This window comes from Ischnura elegans, chromosome 5, assembly GCF_921293095.1.
Source record: "Ischnura elegans chromosome 5, ioIscEleg1.1, whole genome shotgun sequence".
NCBI classification, from domain to species: Eukaryota; Metazoa; Arthropoda; class Insecta; order Odonata; family Coenagrionidae; genus Ischnura; species Ischnura elegans.
Window position 1 is genome coordinate 107096481 of NC_060250.1, and position 18361 is coordinate 107114841.

At 38.2% G+C, this 18361-nt stretch overlaps 1 protein-coding gene across 1 annotated transcript in view; it reads left to right on the plus strand.

Annotated features, from left to right (window-relative positions):
• The window catches only part of LOC124159760 (calmodulin-binding transcription activator 1), a 1175022-nt gene that overhangs the window by 826751 nt on the left and 329910 nt on the right, over positions 1–18361 (plus strand). Inside the window, exon 4 of the mRNA XM_046535673.1 lies at positions 1230–1297. Coding sequence (XP_046391629.1) covers positions 1230–1297 — 68 coding nt within the window. The remainder of the gene's footprint in view (positions 1–1229; positions 1298–18361) is intronic.

The window sequence follows — 18361 nt, forward strand, 5'->3', positions numbered from 1 at the left end:
GAGAAGCACTTAAGTACTTCGCTAGATTCATAAACGACCAGAACTCGTCATTTCTTTAGAGTATATAGTAGAATATGATGTAGTTGATAGCAATAACATAAGGAACTCCTGAAGCTGGAATACATTTTTGAAGGAAAGAGGATATTTTGAACAACCCCAGTAAGAAATATGAAATTGTCTTGAGTGGCCTTGCTCCCGCAGTCTTTATTACTCTCCGAATTTGCATCAGACTGCCTCCAACTCCAGTGCTTTTACGGGATTACCTCTTCGAGACCGCATATTTCCCATTTTTACGTGTGTCATCATCTTATGGATCCATGCAACCCCAGTTTCACGTTGTCTGCAACCTACCCGACGTTAACAAACATCAGCCGATTATTTTCTGTTAACTTTTAATGTATTTAACTTTCCAAGCACGCTCTTCACTCCTTCCATTGAGAAAAAGTTTATTTAAAAAAGCTATAATAGTCGGAAATAATTTTCAGATCCATTTCTATCGACATCTCTATGTTCTTTTGATTTCCAATGCGTACAAAGCCTTCATAAGTTCCCAGGTAATTTTTAGTATTACTGTGCAGCTATTACTCAATCCAGCAGCAGCATTTTCACTTACCTTAAGTTACTTTACATGCAGGACCTACCAAACATTCTTGTCCTGTGAGGCTAAAATATCCTTAAGAGCTTATATTTGCTACGGTAGAAATATGATTATTTTAATAGAAGTATTCTTTGTTATCATTTCCTTTTAATTTGGTATATTTCTTTCAATTTCACCCTTATTTATTTTTTTAAATTTGGGAATATTTTCAGCGATCAAATATTTCGCTTTCTATAATGAATTCATGGCAACCAGTAATTGCAAGAATTCGTTTTGCCTCAGACCATTGTATTCAATCAGCCTCGTGTGCATGTATTTAGAATTTCAGACATACCCGGGATACAATATGTTTCTCTATTCTATACGAAATACTATACAGTATAGTATTTCGTAATGAAAAATGCGTCCTTTCGTTATTCCTTCTTGTCCATTAGACTTTTGTTGTGAAGTTCTCTGATCTGCACTGGTTTTTGTGTTTATAAGTATCAGTCTCATGAATCAATTTAATATTTGTATGCATTTAGAGCAGACAATCTAAAATCTCGGTGTAAAGTGTGTTACTGCGGTACATACTCAATGACAATATCGTGATTCAGTACGCAAATGCTAAATGAGATCTTTTCTTTTCCAGGAAATTGCTGCGATTCTCATCAGTTTCGACAAACACAACGAGTGGTTATCGAAAGAGGTTAAAATTCGGTGAGTACTCAGTTTTAATTATTAATATCTCTCTTAGTGATTGAGGTCACTCTTTTGTGGTCTGTTTGATTTCAATATACCATTCTATTAATTTCAAACGAGAACAGTTGATTTCCGCTTGAACAAAGTAATTGTATGGGTTTCTTCACTTAATAGTTTCATGAAATGTTTTTGAACGAATACCGTTAAGTTATTAAAACAAATACCTTGGTTTTTATTATTATATAGCTGTAGTAATCAGTATTTATATGCACTTTGAAGTATCCATGTTTCATTTTAATCATGTAGTTTGAAAAATATGCAAGCCGTGAGGGAACTGTGATGTAACATGCTGTCTTACAAATTGAGTGCGCCCGGAGAAGTTTTTTTCTACGTCTGCCGAAAATTACCCTTACAAGTATGGTGTCAGAGCGTTTGAGTTGTGAACCCTATTTTCGAAACTTGTGGAACAGATATTTTCGATTTGCATGCAACCACTGTTTTCACATTCCTTCAAATCCATCCCGCTGGAATTCTGTTTTAAAAAAGATAAATGCGAAAACGGCGCCAACTTGCAAGTTTCCTGTCTACCTTTTGAGCTCGTTTCTCTGATGTCTTTCTCTAGTCATGTTTGATCAAAAATTTCTAATATTTTCAAAAGTTATTTATGATTTTTTAATGTTCACTGAACTGTTCACGACGCCATGTTGTTCAATGCCTTGAGTATGAGTATTCTAAAATTCAGATAACAAGCCACTATATTGGATGTTATTAATTACGAGATAGCCACTTCTTTAGGTCTGAGCATTTTGCTTGTCACTAGTTATAGCTACTTTTTGGATATAAAAGGAAATGAAAGCATTCAGGATAGACCAATTTAAATACATACTTGAACGTTTATTTGTCTTAGGAAGATTCGGCTCCTATTGGCTGGGCAAAACTATTTCAGCCCCTAAGTTTTGTAATTACGTGTAATTTCAAAGTTGTTTGTTTGGACAAATTTAAAAAATTCTATTTTTTTCCTCTCACTGTTGTCCAGGAATTTGCTTTTATCAAAAGTTACCTCATTCAGATAACAAGCCACTATATTGGATGTTATTAATTACGAAATAGCCACATCTTTAGGCATGTTCATTTTACCCTCATTCATAATTTTAGTGCACATGAAATGAATGAATTTTTGATCGCAGAGATCTCGTATAACCATATGGCATACGATGTGTGATGATTCAGAGTCATCAAAATTATTTTTCTCATATCTAGTGATTTATTCTTACCGTGATGTTATATTTACATTTTCCTGTTATTTCGTGGCCATCTTCAAAGCTTTCTCTAACCTACTCCTTTCGCATTTTCGTTCTGAAATCTCCGTTGCTACGAATTAATTCTTTTCACGGTGAGAGGATCCATTTTGCGTCCCTCAAATTCTTTATTTCCTCGAATCCGACTTAAAGCATGTTCCGCATTATTTTGGGAGAGTGGGTCATGCATATATTTTGGTTATTATCACGGTGTCGCGCGAGCGTGCATATTTTCAAAAATTGAAGAGCAAGGGAAAGCTTTTCATTGTGTACGCGAACAATGTGAGGAAATAAACCAGTGATCCTGTCACGCATGGTTATTTACAATTTCCTTTCCTGCGCTTTTGGTGGTTGTGGTGGTTAGGCGCTTTTGGTGGTAAAACTCTACCTTATACAAAGTGTTGTAACTGTTTTACAACGAACCATATCCCATTGTTGAGTACAAGATGGGGTTCGTATTGAAAGTATAAAATGTTTCATTTCTTCCTGCATTCAAGCCTCTAATTTTGTATTCCTTCTTGCAATTTAGCTTTCGATTTTTAACATATTTATTTCACTTGACTCAACAATGTGTATATAAAGATGAAATTTGGCCAAGATTCTAAAACTATAGTTTTTTCACATTTGTGTTAACGAATCCGCTCATGTAAATGCTGGCGTTGACCTTTACTACAGTCCACACTGTATGCTTGATCGCAGGAACCTATTATAACTGTTTAACACATATTATAATAATATCGTGTTTAATCAGCGTTTTTGCAGAAATATCCAAGTTATTTGGTTTTTATTCTGCCTTATTTGGTTAGTTACTTAATGTTCACGTCAATCAAATGTGACTAAGATGAGAAAAAATATATCGTTAATTATAGGTACGGTTATTCCTTTATTGTACATTTTCCAATATGTCATTTTGGTAAAATTGCCATTGAGTAATCGTTAGAGTTATATCCCTGATAACATAATAGTATGAATTTAATGAACTCTATATTTTTGTACAATCATCGATTTGTAAGTAAAGCATTTGGATAAATAGAAGTTGGTCACTGCAATGTTTGAGTTTGTTCATGCTTTATCTTAAACAGAAGCTTACACTACTAGATTATCCATACCTACTTTTCGTTGTGTATGACTCCGTATCTATAGTAAATGTTAGATCGATTTAGAATCTGGTAAATGAACAATTTCTTGCCAAATAATCCGTTACAGAATAGGTATTATTGCTTGGATTTGATTTTCATTTCCATCCGTATCGTCTTGTGCATTCCATTAATTCGTGTCTTTCCTTAAGACTTTCCTCCTGACTCAGCTTAAGGAAGAAATAACTTCTTCTGCCTCTCTCTACTGCCCGCAAGATGAAAAATTCAGTGCTCGCTTTGAATAGATTTCAAGTGAATTTGTTCGCATCCACTCAATATGGCTCGAGAGGGGGAGCCATGCTTTGGGAATTTTTCCTCGGTCTTTTATTTTTATGCTTTTGTTTTTTTTTGGAGCCCAAATATACTTTTCTTTCGATCGTAATGCCTTGACTGTTATTTTGTAGCCAGCTCAGTCCCATGTGAAATCTCTTCTTTATTCACGCTCATTCATTGGGTTTTATGAAGATAAGTGACATTTTTCTCCTGCGATACCATGCATATTAGGCTATAAGAATGAATCTTTCGCCATTGTATTAACATACCGTGCCAGATTTCTTTCCATCCTAATCTTATATAATCCGATGTTTTTATTTCTTCTTAGAAACCTTCAGTCATACCTATCCCCGACCTTCAAGGCTTTGGTATGATTTTAGATTGATAAAAGTTTTTTTTAACTGTCGTCATCTTCATAAAACTTAACTCAGAAATTTAACATGATTCTGCATAGACAACATTTTCATGCATTGTCTGCAATGAAATATTGAGTCACCAGGGAAACAATGATTCGCGAAAACTTATGTGAACAAAAAACAGGGACACTATTTTGCGAAAAGAAATTTTGTGATTTTTAATTTTTTCACAAATTTGTCTAAAAAGCATACCTTAAGTCATATTATTTATCATATTTATCCACCAAATTGTTGTAGAGCTATGAATTATGGCTTTTTGTATTTAAATGTTTAAAAAAGTTCATTTAAATTTTGTAAGTAAGACATATAAAAAATGTACTTTACATATTCAGGAATAAAAGTTAATGAGATAGATAAAAGTAGCCTGCAGTAGGATTGTAAATAATTTAATCTCATGTCCTTGATGTCCTTACATATTTCCCTTTTGGTTACGTAAATAATGGTATGGCTGCTGGTTAGCAACCTTGCAGAAGCATCCACGCGTGGTCGAGCTGAGGTCCACGTGTCTATCTTCTGGAGCCACAACCGTAGATTGTTCAGTGATCACTTGCGGGCTGCTCGAGATTCCTCGTGAAGTTGACCGTGGTAGCTGCGAGGGTACTGTCGGAATAGATATCACGGCGAAGAGCCTCTTAGGTATCTCAGTCGCGGCAACTGGGTTAGCTTCACTGCCGTCCCTCTGATTGCTACTCGGTCAAGAGAGTGATTTGGACTAGAGAACCTTGAATCAGTTAATCAGAAGTGTTAACCATAGGGTAATTTAACCTGAAATCAAACAAATCTTGTCCTTTTAGATCTCAGATTGCAATGAAAATTTCTCTCGGCATTCACCTGGAATTAAAAACTCGAAAAACTGCAAAAAGTATTTTTGTGCGTTTTTATTTTTCGCTTTATTGTCGAATAACATATCTTATACCTATTTATATTTTTTTTCTCAATCATTCCCTCTCGCAGACAGCCGAAACTTTTAAGCAAACTTTTAAATTTTTTAAACGAGACATGTGTAAAAATATACACTGCACATATTTAGGAATACTATATATAAAGATATGCTATTCCAAATATGGAATTTAGTGCCAAATCATAAATGAATTATTACAAATGATTAAAAATATAAATTTTTCTTCCACGTGTCGTTCCAGCTCCCTCATTAGAAATGGGTACGGTAGGCTAATAATTGAAGTCTATGGACGTGATAGCCCCTCAATATCATAGTTATATGGCCTATTGTTTCAGTGATAAACTATCAACCCAGCCAATATTTTTCCGTATATTATTGATAATTATCAATCAATGACGAACTTTATGCGAGAGTTGAACTTGCTGTTTGCACTATACAATCTAATAGCATGAATAAATTTTCAAGTTTACTCATGCACTAATGGTTGGTAATGATGTAAATCATTGTAATGGAAAGATGAGATTTTTTTAAACAAATATCAATGTGAACATATTCATGAGTGATAAAAGAATTTTAAAAATCCCTATATTTCTATAATCGATCCGTTTCGTTTTGGTTTGAAATTTGTTTATTCGGCATGATGAATTTCGATCATACTGCCATAAACATCTTCATTTCAGCATCTTTATCATTTAACCTCGGGAAGTAACGACCTTGAGTTGAAAATACTTTTTCCTTGAGCTCGCTGAGGATGGCGAAATACGTTTTCGTCTGGTTTTTGGTCCCCTTCTTACCATCGACTACACTCTTCTTGGAGTTAATTTCTTCTGGAGTGTTGAAGCCATCCGTGTGTGACTGAATCTGTTTGACTGTTTTCCAAGTGCTTGTGTGTATAAATTTACTTACAGCTCGACATCCTTGGCAAGGTATCTTCAGCCCTGCGAAGAATCCCGTGTTGTCGACCAGAAATCCTTAGTTTACGTCCCTTCTGCCCTCACAAAGGATCTTGTTTTGGTTTTATGTATGCTTAACTGTTTGTGTGTATGAGTTTGACTATTCTAGTTAAGAGCCTGTGGTTTGGTGTGACTCTCCCCTTCCCGTACAAAACACAGTGTTTCATCGCTGCAAGGTGGACGACCATTGGAAGATATAATACTACCTTTTGATCGATACGGCATTTTTATCATCCTATGGATTTATATTATAAGAATCTTTTATTGATACAACGATAACTACTGGATAAAAGAAAGCTTGCCATGGTTACATTCTGTTTTGTTTCCTATTTCGTCCAAGCTGTATTCGACTTAAGAAATCTTCTCTTTGGTTCAGTCATACGTCTTTCTATGCTAGTTTATACTCTCGTTTGGAATATAAAGGTAATAAAGATAATATTATTTTCTCATTCACTATTCCATAGCTTTTATATATAAGGTATTGTTCCATGAAACAGGGTTTACCGGGCAAAAGTTTGAATAAAATGCTTTTCCCTAGACTGTCGGTCTCTAGTCTTAAGTTTTACGTTAGAATTTATGCTGGCATTCTGCTTTTACTAAATGGGCTGATTAAAAAGTAACAAATTTTCCATCACATTAATTATATGCATTTTAATATGTTAATTTTGAGTGCTTCTATAAGCAGTTTTAAATATTAAATTTTGTTGGCACATAAACATCCTGCTCATAATAGATTCATTCCCATGAGTGTGAAGCCAACCTTAAGGTGAGGATCTTTGTCGTCTTAAGTTGCATATTTTTGTGCTAGCTGTCACGGCTTTATTCTCACGGATAATTGGGTAGATTATTTTATTGGAGTTTACCTATTTATTACTATTGCGCGAATATAAAATGGTAGCACTAATAGTAAAGGTGTAATTATTGGAAATGCAACGCGTCAAAATCTTCACCCCACATCTTTAATTTTCACTCACTAATTTTTGTGTAAAGGTTCATGGCTTCAAGCATACTTCTCTTCGTTTAGATCGTTCATCCTTTTGTCTTAACTCCCTGTCTAAACTGTCAGTTCGGCGGCTTTTTTCGCCCTCCATAGTGCGAGCAGCGCAACACGTTAATCCACATTAACGCGTCCCTTTGCATCAGCGCTTTCGCTTCCCAATCCGCAACTTTCGCTCCCGTCTCCGAATTTTCCCACGTTCTCCCCTCCACCCGCCCTGCCTGTTTCCCTCACACCCCCTTTCGCCCCCTCTTGCACCCTCCACCCCACCCCCTTCATCCCTCAATCCTGCAGCCCATCCTCTCCGTTGGCGGTCGACGACGAGGTTACCGCGGGATTACCCGCGGACGCAGAATAATTCCAGCCTATCTCCCCTCCCCTTTTCACTCTCCTTACCCCTCCTGCCCCTACCTCCCCTCCCCCAATCGGCTCACCCACCCCTCCCCTCCTCACACAACCCACAAACCCCCCATACTTGCTATCCACCGCCAGCCCTTCATCAGCTCGTACCCATTCTCCTCACACGCGGCCTCGTAAAGGGGATCGACATCTGATCTCCGGCTAATGCCTCCTCAGCCATCAACCATCGGCCTATTCCCACTCCTTCCCCTGCTAGTAACTCCTCCCCGGCCTACACCCCGCCCATCCTGCCACCTCTCCTCCAGCGGAAACCGCACACGTCGTCCTTCGCGAATGATTCACAAGCCGCCGTTATTCGCGCCCTCGTCGTCCTCGTCGACACCTCCTGGCGAAACAATTGACTTTCGTCACGCGCTCGCGGCGTACGTCACACGCCGCGGCGGCGGCGGCAATGTGTGTGTGTGTGTGTGTGTGTGTGTTGGGGAGGAAAGGAGCGAGACAGTTTGCGCGATGCATTTTTAAATCCCATCCACACACACACGCAAGCAAGCAGAACTGCCTTCCCTCTCGTCGGGTTGGTGGAGGCGCCGGTGTCGGCGGCGGTTGTAATTCAGTGGCGCGGTGTTTGCCGGTCGGGATGGTGGGTGGGAAGGCGACAGTGGCGACAATAGGAGCGCGTGGGATGTATCCCACCGGGAGGAGTTCTCCCGAAGCGTCGTGCGCGCCGTGAATCGGTCTATTCGATTGTGTGGCCGGAATAGGAGCGACGGAGAGAGATTGAGCGGATAGGATGAGTCTGCGGATGATGCGTGACGGAATAGAGTACGCGGGGTACAGTAAGGGGCACCGGACTGGGTGGTTGGCTATTCAGGGAGGTGACTAAAATGCAAGATATATTGCGGCATCAAAAATTCGAATCCGAGGTTCATCACTAGCCATTATAGCTCTCAGTGCTGAAAAATAGTCCTCAGTTTGTTGAAATAGGGATAATTTGGTATAAATATACTTGGTAATTACAAGAAAACTTACTGATACTGACGGTTATATCTGAATAAAATACAGCTTTCTCTAGAGTTAGATACTCTGGGAGCTTCCCGTAATACAAAGAAAAAGCGTATATCATATAATAGGTCCTGTTGCTGAAATCAGGTCTGATCTTCCTAGCTAATAGACAATGAATGAATTGAAATGGAAATTAATCGGTATCATTATTTAATTTTTATTTATTTCCGCACCACCGAAAACAGCATTATCCGGCCTTTGCATCGGGGTTTTAACATAATATACAACAATAAAACGCACACAACATTCATGCCCTGGATACAGTTAACTTACTCAGGCGGGGCTCGAACTTGCGACCTTTGGTTTGGCAGGCAAGGACTACACCCTGCAGCCACCGAGGACGGAGAATGAAATATCACCTTTTTATCATATTAAGAACTTTCAGAATTCTTGGGCACTATTTTCTCCACCATATAAATGTTTCCCTAATTTTGGCCTTTGTACCCTAGCTTATTCTATGGATACCCAACCAAGGCAGCAATGAACGATTTCATTTATCGATTATTCGACCCTCGGTTACCATTTCTTTCAGAAAATTCGACATCCGCATGACGTTGTTTAATCGTCATTTCCCTTCCTTAACTTGCCGAAAATTTCATGTTTGGTTCAACCATCGAATCAGGCCTTTTCATGAATAAATTGTTATCTAATTATTTGATAGCCTTTGGTGCTCTGGTAATCCTGACAAAATCCCTTACTTCTTCGAGATTTTTCTCGTTTCCCTTTTTATAAGGTTTTGAGTTCATAACACTAAACTTGTTATAAGTGCGAAACTCACTCCTAATCTCCGTCAAAAACTTTATCCCTGAGTTAATTTCGTCTCAGATTTCTGGACAGGCTTTTAGGCTCCTTCTCCTGCTGTTCCGAATTTTTTTCCTCGGCATTTTTGCTCAAAATTCGGTCCAATTAGGCTCACCTTACAGCTCAGTCTGTGCGGTTGCAATCAACCAACCCTCTCCACACTAATTTTGCCCCTTGTCCCCAAGCTTATTCTATGGATATGCAGCCTAGGAAACAATGAACCCCCCTCTATTTATGGATTATTCGACCCACGGTTACTTTTGCTCTTTTTCTTTCATCTTTCAGAAAATTCGATATCCACATAACGTTGTTTTATCGGTTAGATACCATTTCTCCTTGTCGTTGCCGTGCTTTCTTTTTCCTTCGTCTCACCTAATTTCGGAGTTTTGAAGGTAGCAGTAAAATAGTATTTGACTTTGCCGTTTCATTAGTTTGCGTGACATTGAAAAAATTGTATGTTTGTGAGAGGTAAATACTTGTTAGGAGTAAAACTAGGTTACTCCTCACCTAATCCCCCCACCTCCCTCTCATCAGCCATCTCCATAATCACATCTCAAAACTTTTGAGGTACTTCGCAATAATTGTAATTTAGAATGTCGAGTTTTAATGTATTATGCTTACTGGCTTTCGTAAGGGTTTTGGGTTATGAGTTTACCCTCTATCTTTGTGAGAAATAGGAAAAATATAAAATCGTTAAATACTTTAATATGGTACTGTAGGAAAAGGCTTGTTTAAGTAGTCGCATGGTATATGAATAATTGTACCCTATTGGCCCTTAAATATATTTTATGGAATAATTTTCGTACTTGAACCGTAAATTTTAACGCATCCAGGGACCAAAATATATCGTTTATCCACAAATTAAAATATTTTCTTGTAATGATGCGTGTCAGACACGCAAGTGGACGTAGTGATTCCGCAAATAACAGTAGTCTTACCTGCGCTCTAATTTTACCCTTTTGGTTTCTACTACATACCTTCTAAGCTTCCACATTCGACCTCCCTGAGGTAACAGTAATCCCCTCCACACACGAAATTGCCTTCACGCAGGAGAGCTTGAACCCTATCCTTTCACCCCTCAGCGGTCGCGTCTACACTTTTTCTATTTTCCTCGGTTTCCACTCCGTCAAAAATTGTGGTAGTCTCCCTTCTTCGCTCGAGTTCTCGCGATTGCCCGTAACCGCTTTCGGAGCCGAGCTGACCGCGCGCCTGCAGCGCCACTTCCTGCGTTAGAACTCACCGGCAGCTCCAACCTTATTCCTGGTATATTCTTGGGATCACACCTCCGTCCGAAGCCTATGTAACTCACCTTTTTTTTCTTCGTCAGTTCGGAAACAGTTTACCCCGTCTTGCCTTCACGTGAGGCACGTCGAACCTGGTAAAATAATAATTTAGGGCGCTTTTGTGACGCTTTGGAAAAAAATTGCCCAAGGTTAAACCCACATTCAGTTTAATTTAATGTTATATTTTTTCAGTATAGGAAATGGAGATAAAGGAACTATAATCGATTAATAAAATCCATTCTAGCCTCTTAAAACCACTTGATACGCAGGGTAAAAATTTCGAAAATTAATTTTCTATGATTAGCATTAAAGCTTCGTTTTTATGCGGCTTAAATGCATACGTATTTCGATATTAACAAATGCAGAATCCAGGTGTATTCCGTGGCGTTTTTATTTCCTGAAAACACATTCGTTTATTAGTGAACCCGACTGCAATCAAACTGAGGTGAATGTGAAAACTCAAATATTAAGTAAGATTATGAGATTTTAATTTTGCAAGGTAGTTAAAAGTAATAGCTAACTAAATTAAAAATATTTAAAAATTGGTCCGATACACTCATTCTCCTACCAGAGCTCATTTTTATTAATACTATTCACTTTTTTTGAACTGCTTCTTTGGTTTTAATTTTTGTCAACTTCATTTATTGAATATGCGTGAAATATTATTCCACGAAAATACAGTCAAGGAAAGAACCAGATGGTGTTTTTCCGAGGTAATCTGGTTACCACTCTGACAGTGAGGGTTAAAAAGGGATAATACTTTTGATTATACCAATGAAAAATGATATTTATATAGAGATTGATTTCTCATAACTCACTCGAATGGTTGCTGGGCATTCGTTTCCTTTTCATTTCCCCGCAGTTTGTATTCAAATGAGTGGACAATCAGTGCGAAAAATCTGTGCTAATGCGTTTTGCTCATTTCTTCGATTCGGCCAAAATAAATGCGACCACCGAATAAATTATAGGAATTTGCATTTAAGTCTACAGAGGATAAAATTTCACGTAAGCTAATTGGGTTCTTGTCATTAAATTTGAATAAATTGATTGATAAGTCTTTTCTTGAGAGGAAAAGTTCAGTGCCCGCAAAATAAGGAGCGCGGTGTTGAACGGCAAATCACAGAGTTCTAATGGAATAATTTTAATGAGAAAAGTTTAAAACTGTTATGTTCATGGTTTCAAAAATAGTTATCCTTCATTTTGTTCGCTCGTAGACATGGTAATCACGCCTGCATCAAAACCTGCCTTTAAGGGAATATCTTGACTTGGTTTTTGCCCTCCTCTAGCAGCATGTGTTTTCTTCCAAAGATTACCCTTGAGGGAACCTAAAGAATGCCAAACTTTTCTAGTGCTTTCTGAATAAGGATTTGCGCTCAAGAAGTTTGTCGAGAGGCGTTAAATTCGATGACATGGAATAGGAAACGGCACGTACGGCAGAATCCTAGGCGTATCGGTTAACATGAGCCAGTAGTAATCTTGAAAAAATGGCAAGCTTGTTCGATCGATTTCTTTTTGGAAAATTGAAGTACTTGTAAGGTACAATATTCATGCACATACTCTTGCCAGACGTCCGGAATTTCCTAAGTTTTTCCCGGAAAGCACTAGAAATTTCAAAAGAACATTTTTAGGATTTTTTTATATTTTGAATTAACGTTGTATTTATAACATGTATATATAAAAATACGCGTATCTCCTTATGTTTTCAGTACCAATTGTTGTAAATTTTACCGTAATTTTACCGGATTCTTTTTCTTTCTTCTCGGATACCGTAACTTTACCAGATTGTTGTATTTCATTCAAAAAGTATCAAATGGTCATAGAACACTTTTTGATCTTTCTCACGCTTGTGTCTTTGTCTGATTTTAAGAGACGTTGTGATACATTGTTTGCTATGTATATTTAGAAAAAAACACGAAATATTCATTCAAAATGTATTGAGTATTTTTCAGCCATTTATGTAAAGTAGACAACATTCTATTGCAGAAAAATAATCGTGTTTTATCAGGAGCTAAGGCGCGTTTACTGCTGATTTAGGGTCAACAATTCCGATACCAGCAAAATCCTTGTTTTTATGGGAGTCCTTTCATCGCCATCGAGGCTAGTATCCATCTTCACGTAGTAGTTATCCCATATGCGCTTTTAATTTTTTTTTTCCCACCCGGCAAAAATTTTCCCATATCTCCCCTGAATCGCTCGCCAGCTTCAGTCAATGGAGATGCGTCATTAATTCTTAACCGCGCGCTGATTCCCAAAGTACTGTCTCCGAGAAACTTCCACGGACCACTGGGCGTCACCTATCACGAGCATCCGGCGGGGTCGAACACGGAACCATGGACACCCGTTTGACGTGTACGGGGTGGATTTAAAAAAAGATGGATCTTCTTCTCTTACCACCACCATCATCTCCCACGGCGACCTGTCTGCTCCACGCTTTTAGCCCACGTCCCATCATCTTCCTCGCGGAAGGGCGTATGTGCGACACGTTCCGAAACCCCCTCACCCCTCGGTGGCAAATCGCGTGACGATTTATTACGTTGAGATGTCTCTCGGAAAAGTGGCGAAAAAATTGGCGTGTCCATGGCGCGGGTAGTGCAGGGGTTGGGGGAAGGAGGCGGGCAAAAAATATTTTCGCGAGGTAAATTGTGAAGTGTCGGACAAAAAGATGCGCGGGTCGGAGGTGGGAGGAAAAAATGGAAGCGAAGAATGCGTGAGGCGGTGATTGGGCGACGTCATTCGTACGAGATAATGTGTCAATACATGAACGATTTTGGTGGACCGGAACGGAACATGTGCGAATGTATGAACCAAATTAGAAGCGGTTTTATTTTCTGTTTATGCGTTCTCACAAGTTGGGTCGTTACTCGGTGTTCATTCACGCGTTCATACATTCATTTGTACGTGTTAATGTACCGCATAACCAGGCATTTAAGCAGTAGGCTTTCAGAAAGTTCTCCTTTTTATTGAGAAACAGTAAAAAAATCTGTTTTCTCGTAATAATGAATTAGACGAATGAGGCTGTTGATGAAATCATCACAATGCTTCCGGCAGACCTCTTTGATAACGCCATAAGACGTTGAACTTTGTTGTTCCTAGAATATTCTCCTTTTCCTACAATTGGATGAATATCTTAAGAACATATATATTTTTAAGTAGCATTTTATTCCTGGAAATCCTAGCTGGAGTATACCATATTCAAGCAAAAATGTTCTGAGAAAATTCCCGAGCCGAAATTTTTTTAAGAGGAAAATTTTATTCTGTTGCATTCCTTTGCATTCTCAGTGATGTTCTATGAGAAAATTCTTGCATTACATATAGGAAAATTGATTCATTTTCTTATTGTGTAAACCTGAAGGCTTTTTACATCTCGATTTTAGTAATTTGCTTGTAAGTTTTAGACAATTAGGGTAGGAAATAATAAGTCGTTAAGTCGTAGGTGGTAGCATTATGTGGTTTTTACCTATACAATTTTAAGGACCGTTAAAAAAGCATTTCTCAACCAGTACTTCCTTTTAAAATCTTAGGCTATCTTTTGGAGATCAATGAGGGTTTGCTCCTAACTTTCTACGAAGTAAAATTTGAGGCAAAGAGGTGTATTAGAAGGAACCATTGGATCTTTAGTGCGTAGTCCCATTTTGGTGTGATATTTATTCCTAAATCACTGGGTGGGAGGAGCTTAGAAAGAAACAGCATCAAAAGAAGGCCCTTATAAAGTAGGAGGAAGATAATATGGAATCCTTTTGTCCGTTTCCTTAGTACCTCAGTACGCATCCTGTAAAATACAATTTTTACCAACTGCTTTGACGCTCTTTTGTGCTTCGTATAGATTTTCTTGAATATGGCTTAAGACGTCGGTTCTCTTGTTTGCATTAGAATGCTTAGAATTTTACCTTTTTGCCCTGCCTCTATTCGGCTTAATTCAATTAGTATGCAAGGGACTTTATATTTCCTCGTTTTCCGGCAATGTGTCTTCCCATTCGTCGACGTACATATATTTCTTCTGTCGCATCTTGTTCCATTCTTCGGTGAAGAATAATGTGTAGACTTCGGGGGGGAGGCTAAATTGTCATTGACGGGTAATGGAGCTAGAAGCGAAGAAGAATATGTTTTTCCAATTTAATAATGTTTCTTGACCGATGAAGCACAGCATAAGTTGACGTAATTTCTAGCATATGTCATTTCATAAATGATTAACTCATATCTATTCCATTTAATCGATGTAAATTACATTTGAAAGTGGTTATTTGGTATTTGGTTATTCGTTTGATGTTTGGAAGGCCCACGTGGTAGTAGCTACACTCTCGATGACCTTTTTACAAAGTAATTGAAGGATACTAAGCAAGTGCGAAATTACCTCAGAAGATAGCGATAGTTATCAGGAGAAATGTCCTTAAACGGAATGATAAAACTTCAACGAATGGAAACTTTTGGGTCACTATCAGTTATTACCTTGTTATTTCTTTAAATGATCGCTCCCTTTTGTTTTCTTCGGGCTGCAATGACGCCTAGAATCTGCGAATAATTCGAGCGAACCTCGTCTGGCTGGCCTCCTTTCAATTCCGGCCAGCAGCACGTCCAAATGAGGCGTCCGCCCTACAAACCGGAATCATCGCCGAGATAAGGCTCTTTTTCGCCGGCGAACTTTCTTCGCCCGAAGCTGATCCTCTTCCCACAGCCATTCCCATCGCGTCCATTCCTTTAGCTTCCATTTATTTCGGCCCCAGTAATTTTTCCCTTTATCTCCGAAATTTTCGAGTTTTTAGAGACTAATTTTTACCCGTTTCCATCATTTCTCTCTTTCTCTAAATTTTCACCCGTTTGGTTCCGAGTATCCCTCTTTCCAACGGAAAAACTATATTTCAGCGTCATCTAGCTGTAGACTCATTCCTTGGTCCCTTATATGTAATACGCCTCCTGTTTTATGGTTTAATTTTTTTATTCACCGAGGCCAATGAGTTGATGTGTCCCATCAGTTTTTTTATCATTAGGTCATCTTAGATTTTGAATCACGAAGTTAAATCGAAACTAGAAGCTTCAACGTGGTGGAAGGGCTATTAGCAATGATAGCAAGTCACGAAGTTTTATAATTGCCAATATACTCATAACATTGCCTGGACTGTGTTGAATTTATTTTCCGTAACGCTGCACGCATATCATCAGAAGTGAAAATTAAATATTCGGTGGTAAAACGGTGTTTTTTCCTGGGTTAAGATTGCATATTCGTGTGTGCCATAAAAAGGTAACTTATACTTGGATGTACTGTCCATTGAACAAAGGCTAAGGTGTGCAATATCTACAAAACTTTGAGAAACTATTTGGGACTTGCTTGCACGTACCTAAAAGTCATCCCACACATTACTCTTGCAACATTCGGCGTTTTGTGAGATACACTGGGACGCAGTTCACCGTTTTTTAGTCAACCTACTCAGTCTTTTAATTGCGCGTTAAAGCTAGCTAAAACTGACGGAATATTTCTATTTAAGGGGTCAAAATGGTTGGCGTGTAACCTCTGGAGTATTTCCGCATTCTCTTTCACCGCGTCGCTCCAAGATTTTCTCGTGGTCCAGCTCAAGCTTTTATCGCATCGCTCTCGTTAGTCATGGTGTTTTATCCTCAGCTATTCACTCGCTTCTCATGAAACCCAGCCCACTTTTTCTCCTCTCTTGGAATTTTCGGCGAAAGCCATAGAGTACAGTAATCAGACTTGCCCATTTTTCTCGTCTCCACTTAAGGTTTTTTCCAGGCTTTTGTTTCACGGCGATGTACCAGTAAAAGTTCTTTGTTGCTGTGAAAACTGTTTTCATTCTCGGGGAAGGGGATGAAGTGTTACATTTTTCCAGGATACTTAGTCTTCCGAGTGGATTTTTTTGTAATGTTAACCGTCGCCGCTTTTATAACTCTCTGTATGTTTCATTTTTTGCAACAGTGAACTGGTTGATCCTTGGTTGAAAGTTTTTGGAAGGGTGTTGTTAATTGACGTTGACAAAGCGAGATCATCAATCAAGCAAAATTAACAATGCATTGAATGGGGATGTGGTGTTGCCTTGATTTTTTTTCATAAATGCCTGAGTACATGTCCCCAGTGATTGTTTGGATATCACTTTTATCACTTACGACGGATAATAAATGTGAAAGTTTTTTCTGTAATATTCAATTTTTCAATTACTCTTATTTTACGTTTTTATTTGGCATTTTTGAGAAGCAAATCCAATGTCATAGCATTTTAATTTATTGGTTGTGGCATTCTATGCTTCACTGGGACCTAAGACATCCAAATCCAATTTAATTTTAGGATAGTATTGATTTTTTTCGTGACTCTACACATCTATTCTCAAAGTTACACCTTTACTCTACTTAATTATGCATCATAAGACTATGTAAGGCTGTCTTGTCAGTTATTGTCACATTCATATTTCAATTCAAAGTATGCGCTTATTGTAATTCATGAAAGGTATATTTGACGCGCATTTAATGATATTTTGGGAATATATGTGGCCATGAAGTTATCGTCTTCTTTTTACCTTGAAATTCAAATTAAATGAATGTCTTTCAATATAGGTACCTCATCTGTCCTTATTCTCGGAAAGGAAATTTGTAATCTGATTGCTGTTACTTTTTTTCTCTGTGCCTTTTCACCACAGAATTTTTGCTTGGTTTTTAGAGATTCTTTTTTGTCTTTGGGTATTAAGTTCCCCGTGTAGGACAAGGCAAAGGTGGTTAATAGACCACCATGAACAGTGATGGTGGGCAAAGAATTTTCCAAAAATGGCCGTTTTCTTAAACACGCGATGTAAACCTAAGGTAGGTATATATATTGGAGGACATTAGTGTGTGCTCCTTTTCTTTCGCCGTTCCGAAGCAATAAAGTTCGCAGCCTCGAAGATTTATAGCCCTCCTGCCTCCTTATCGGTGATATCTCATACAATGCCACCGCTCGCACGAATCTTAAAAGCACGCAACTTTGTCTCTCTCTCTCCTTGCCTCTTTGAGACTTGAAATAATATTCCACGGAAAATAGATGGGCACCTATTGAAGTCTCTGATTTCAGAAAATTTGAATCGCTCAACAGTTGAGCTCTGAGGATATTCTGCCATTTTGGTAATTTCCATATCTCGTTGCTTGTATCACTCGATTTTTTCAAGTCCACTTCACTCAGAAAGTCCCACGTGGCAACAGGGATAAGAAGGCGTTTGCAATATTTCCCTTTTCATCATAAGGATGCCTCAAAAATCTCAGTGATAGATGATGGCTTATTTTTTTAATGTGTAGTTTTTTATGCTCAAATATTTGGCATTATTTTATCCATGGTCTTTTAAGAGAGATTTAAATTTGCAATCTTATACTTATTGTTTATATATATTAATGTATCCGGTAAATTTTTAAGCTGGCATACTTCTCCAAATTCAGTCAATATTGCTGTCAATTATTCCATTTCAGTGCAAAAAATATGAAACTTGATAGGAAGACTGGAGTTTTTTCGTAGTTTTTGGTGAAATACTCTATTCAACTCGCAAACCGCGTGGCCTTGAAATGGCGTATTGTGTAGTTAGATTTTGTGTAATAATTTGGAATAATAATGCGATGGTATTCGAAAAGGAACAGTAA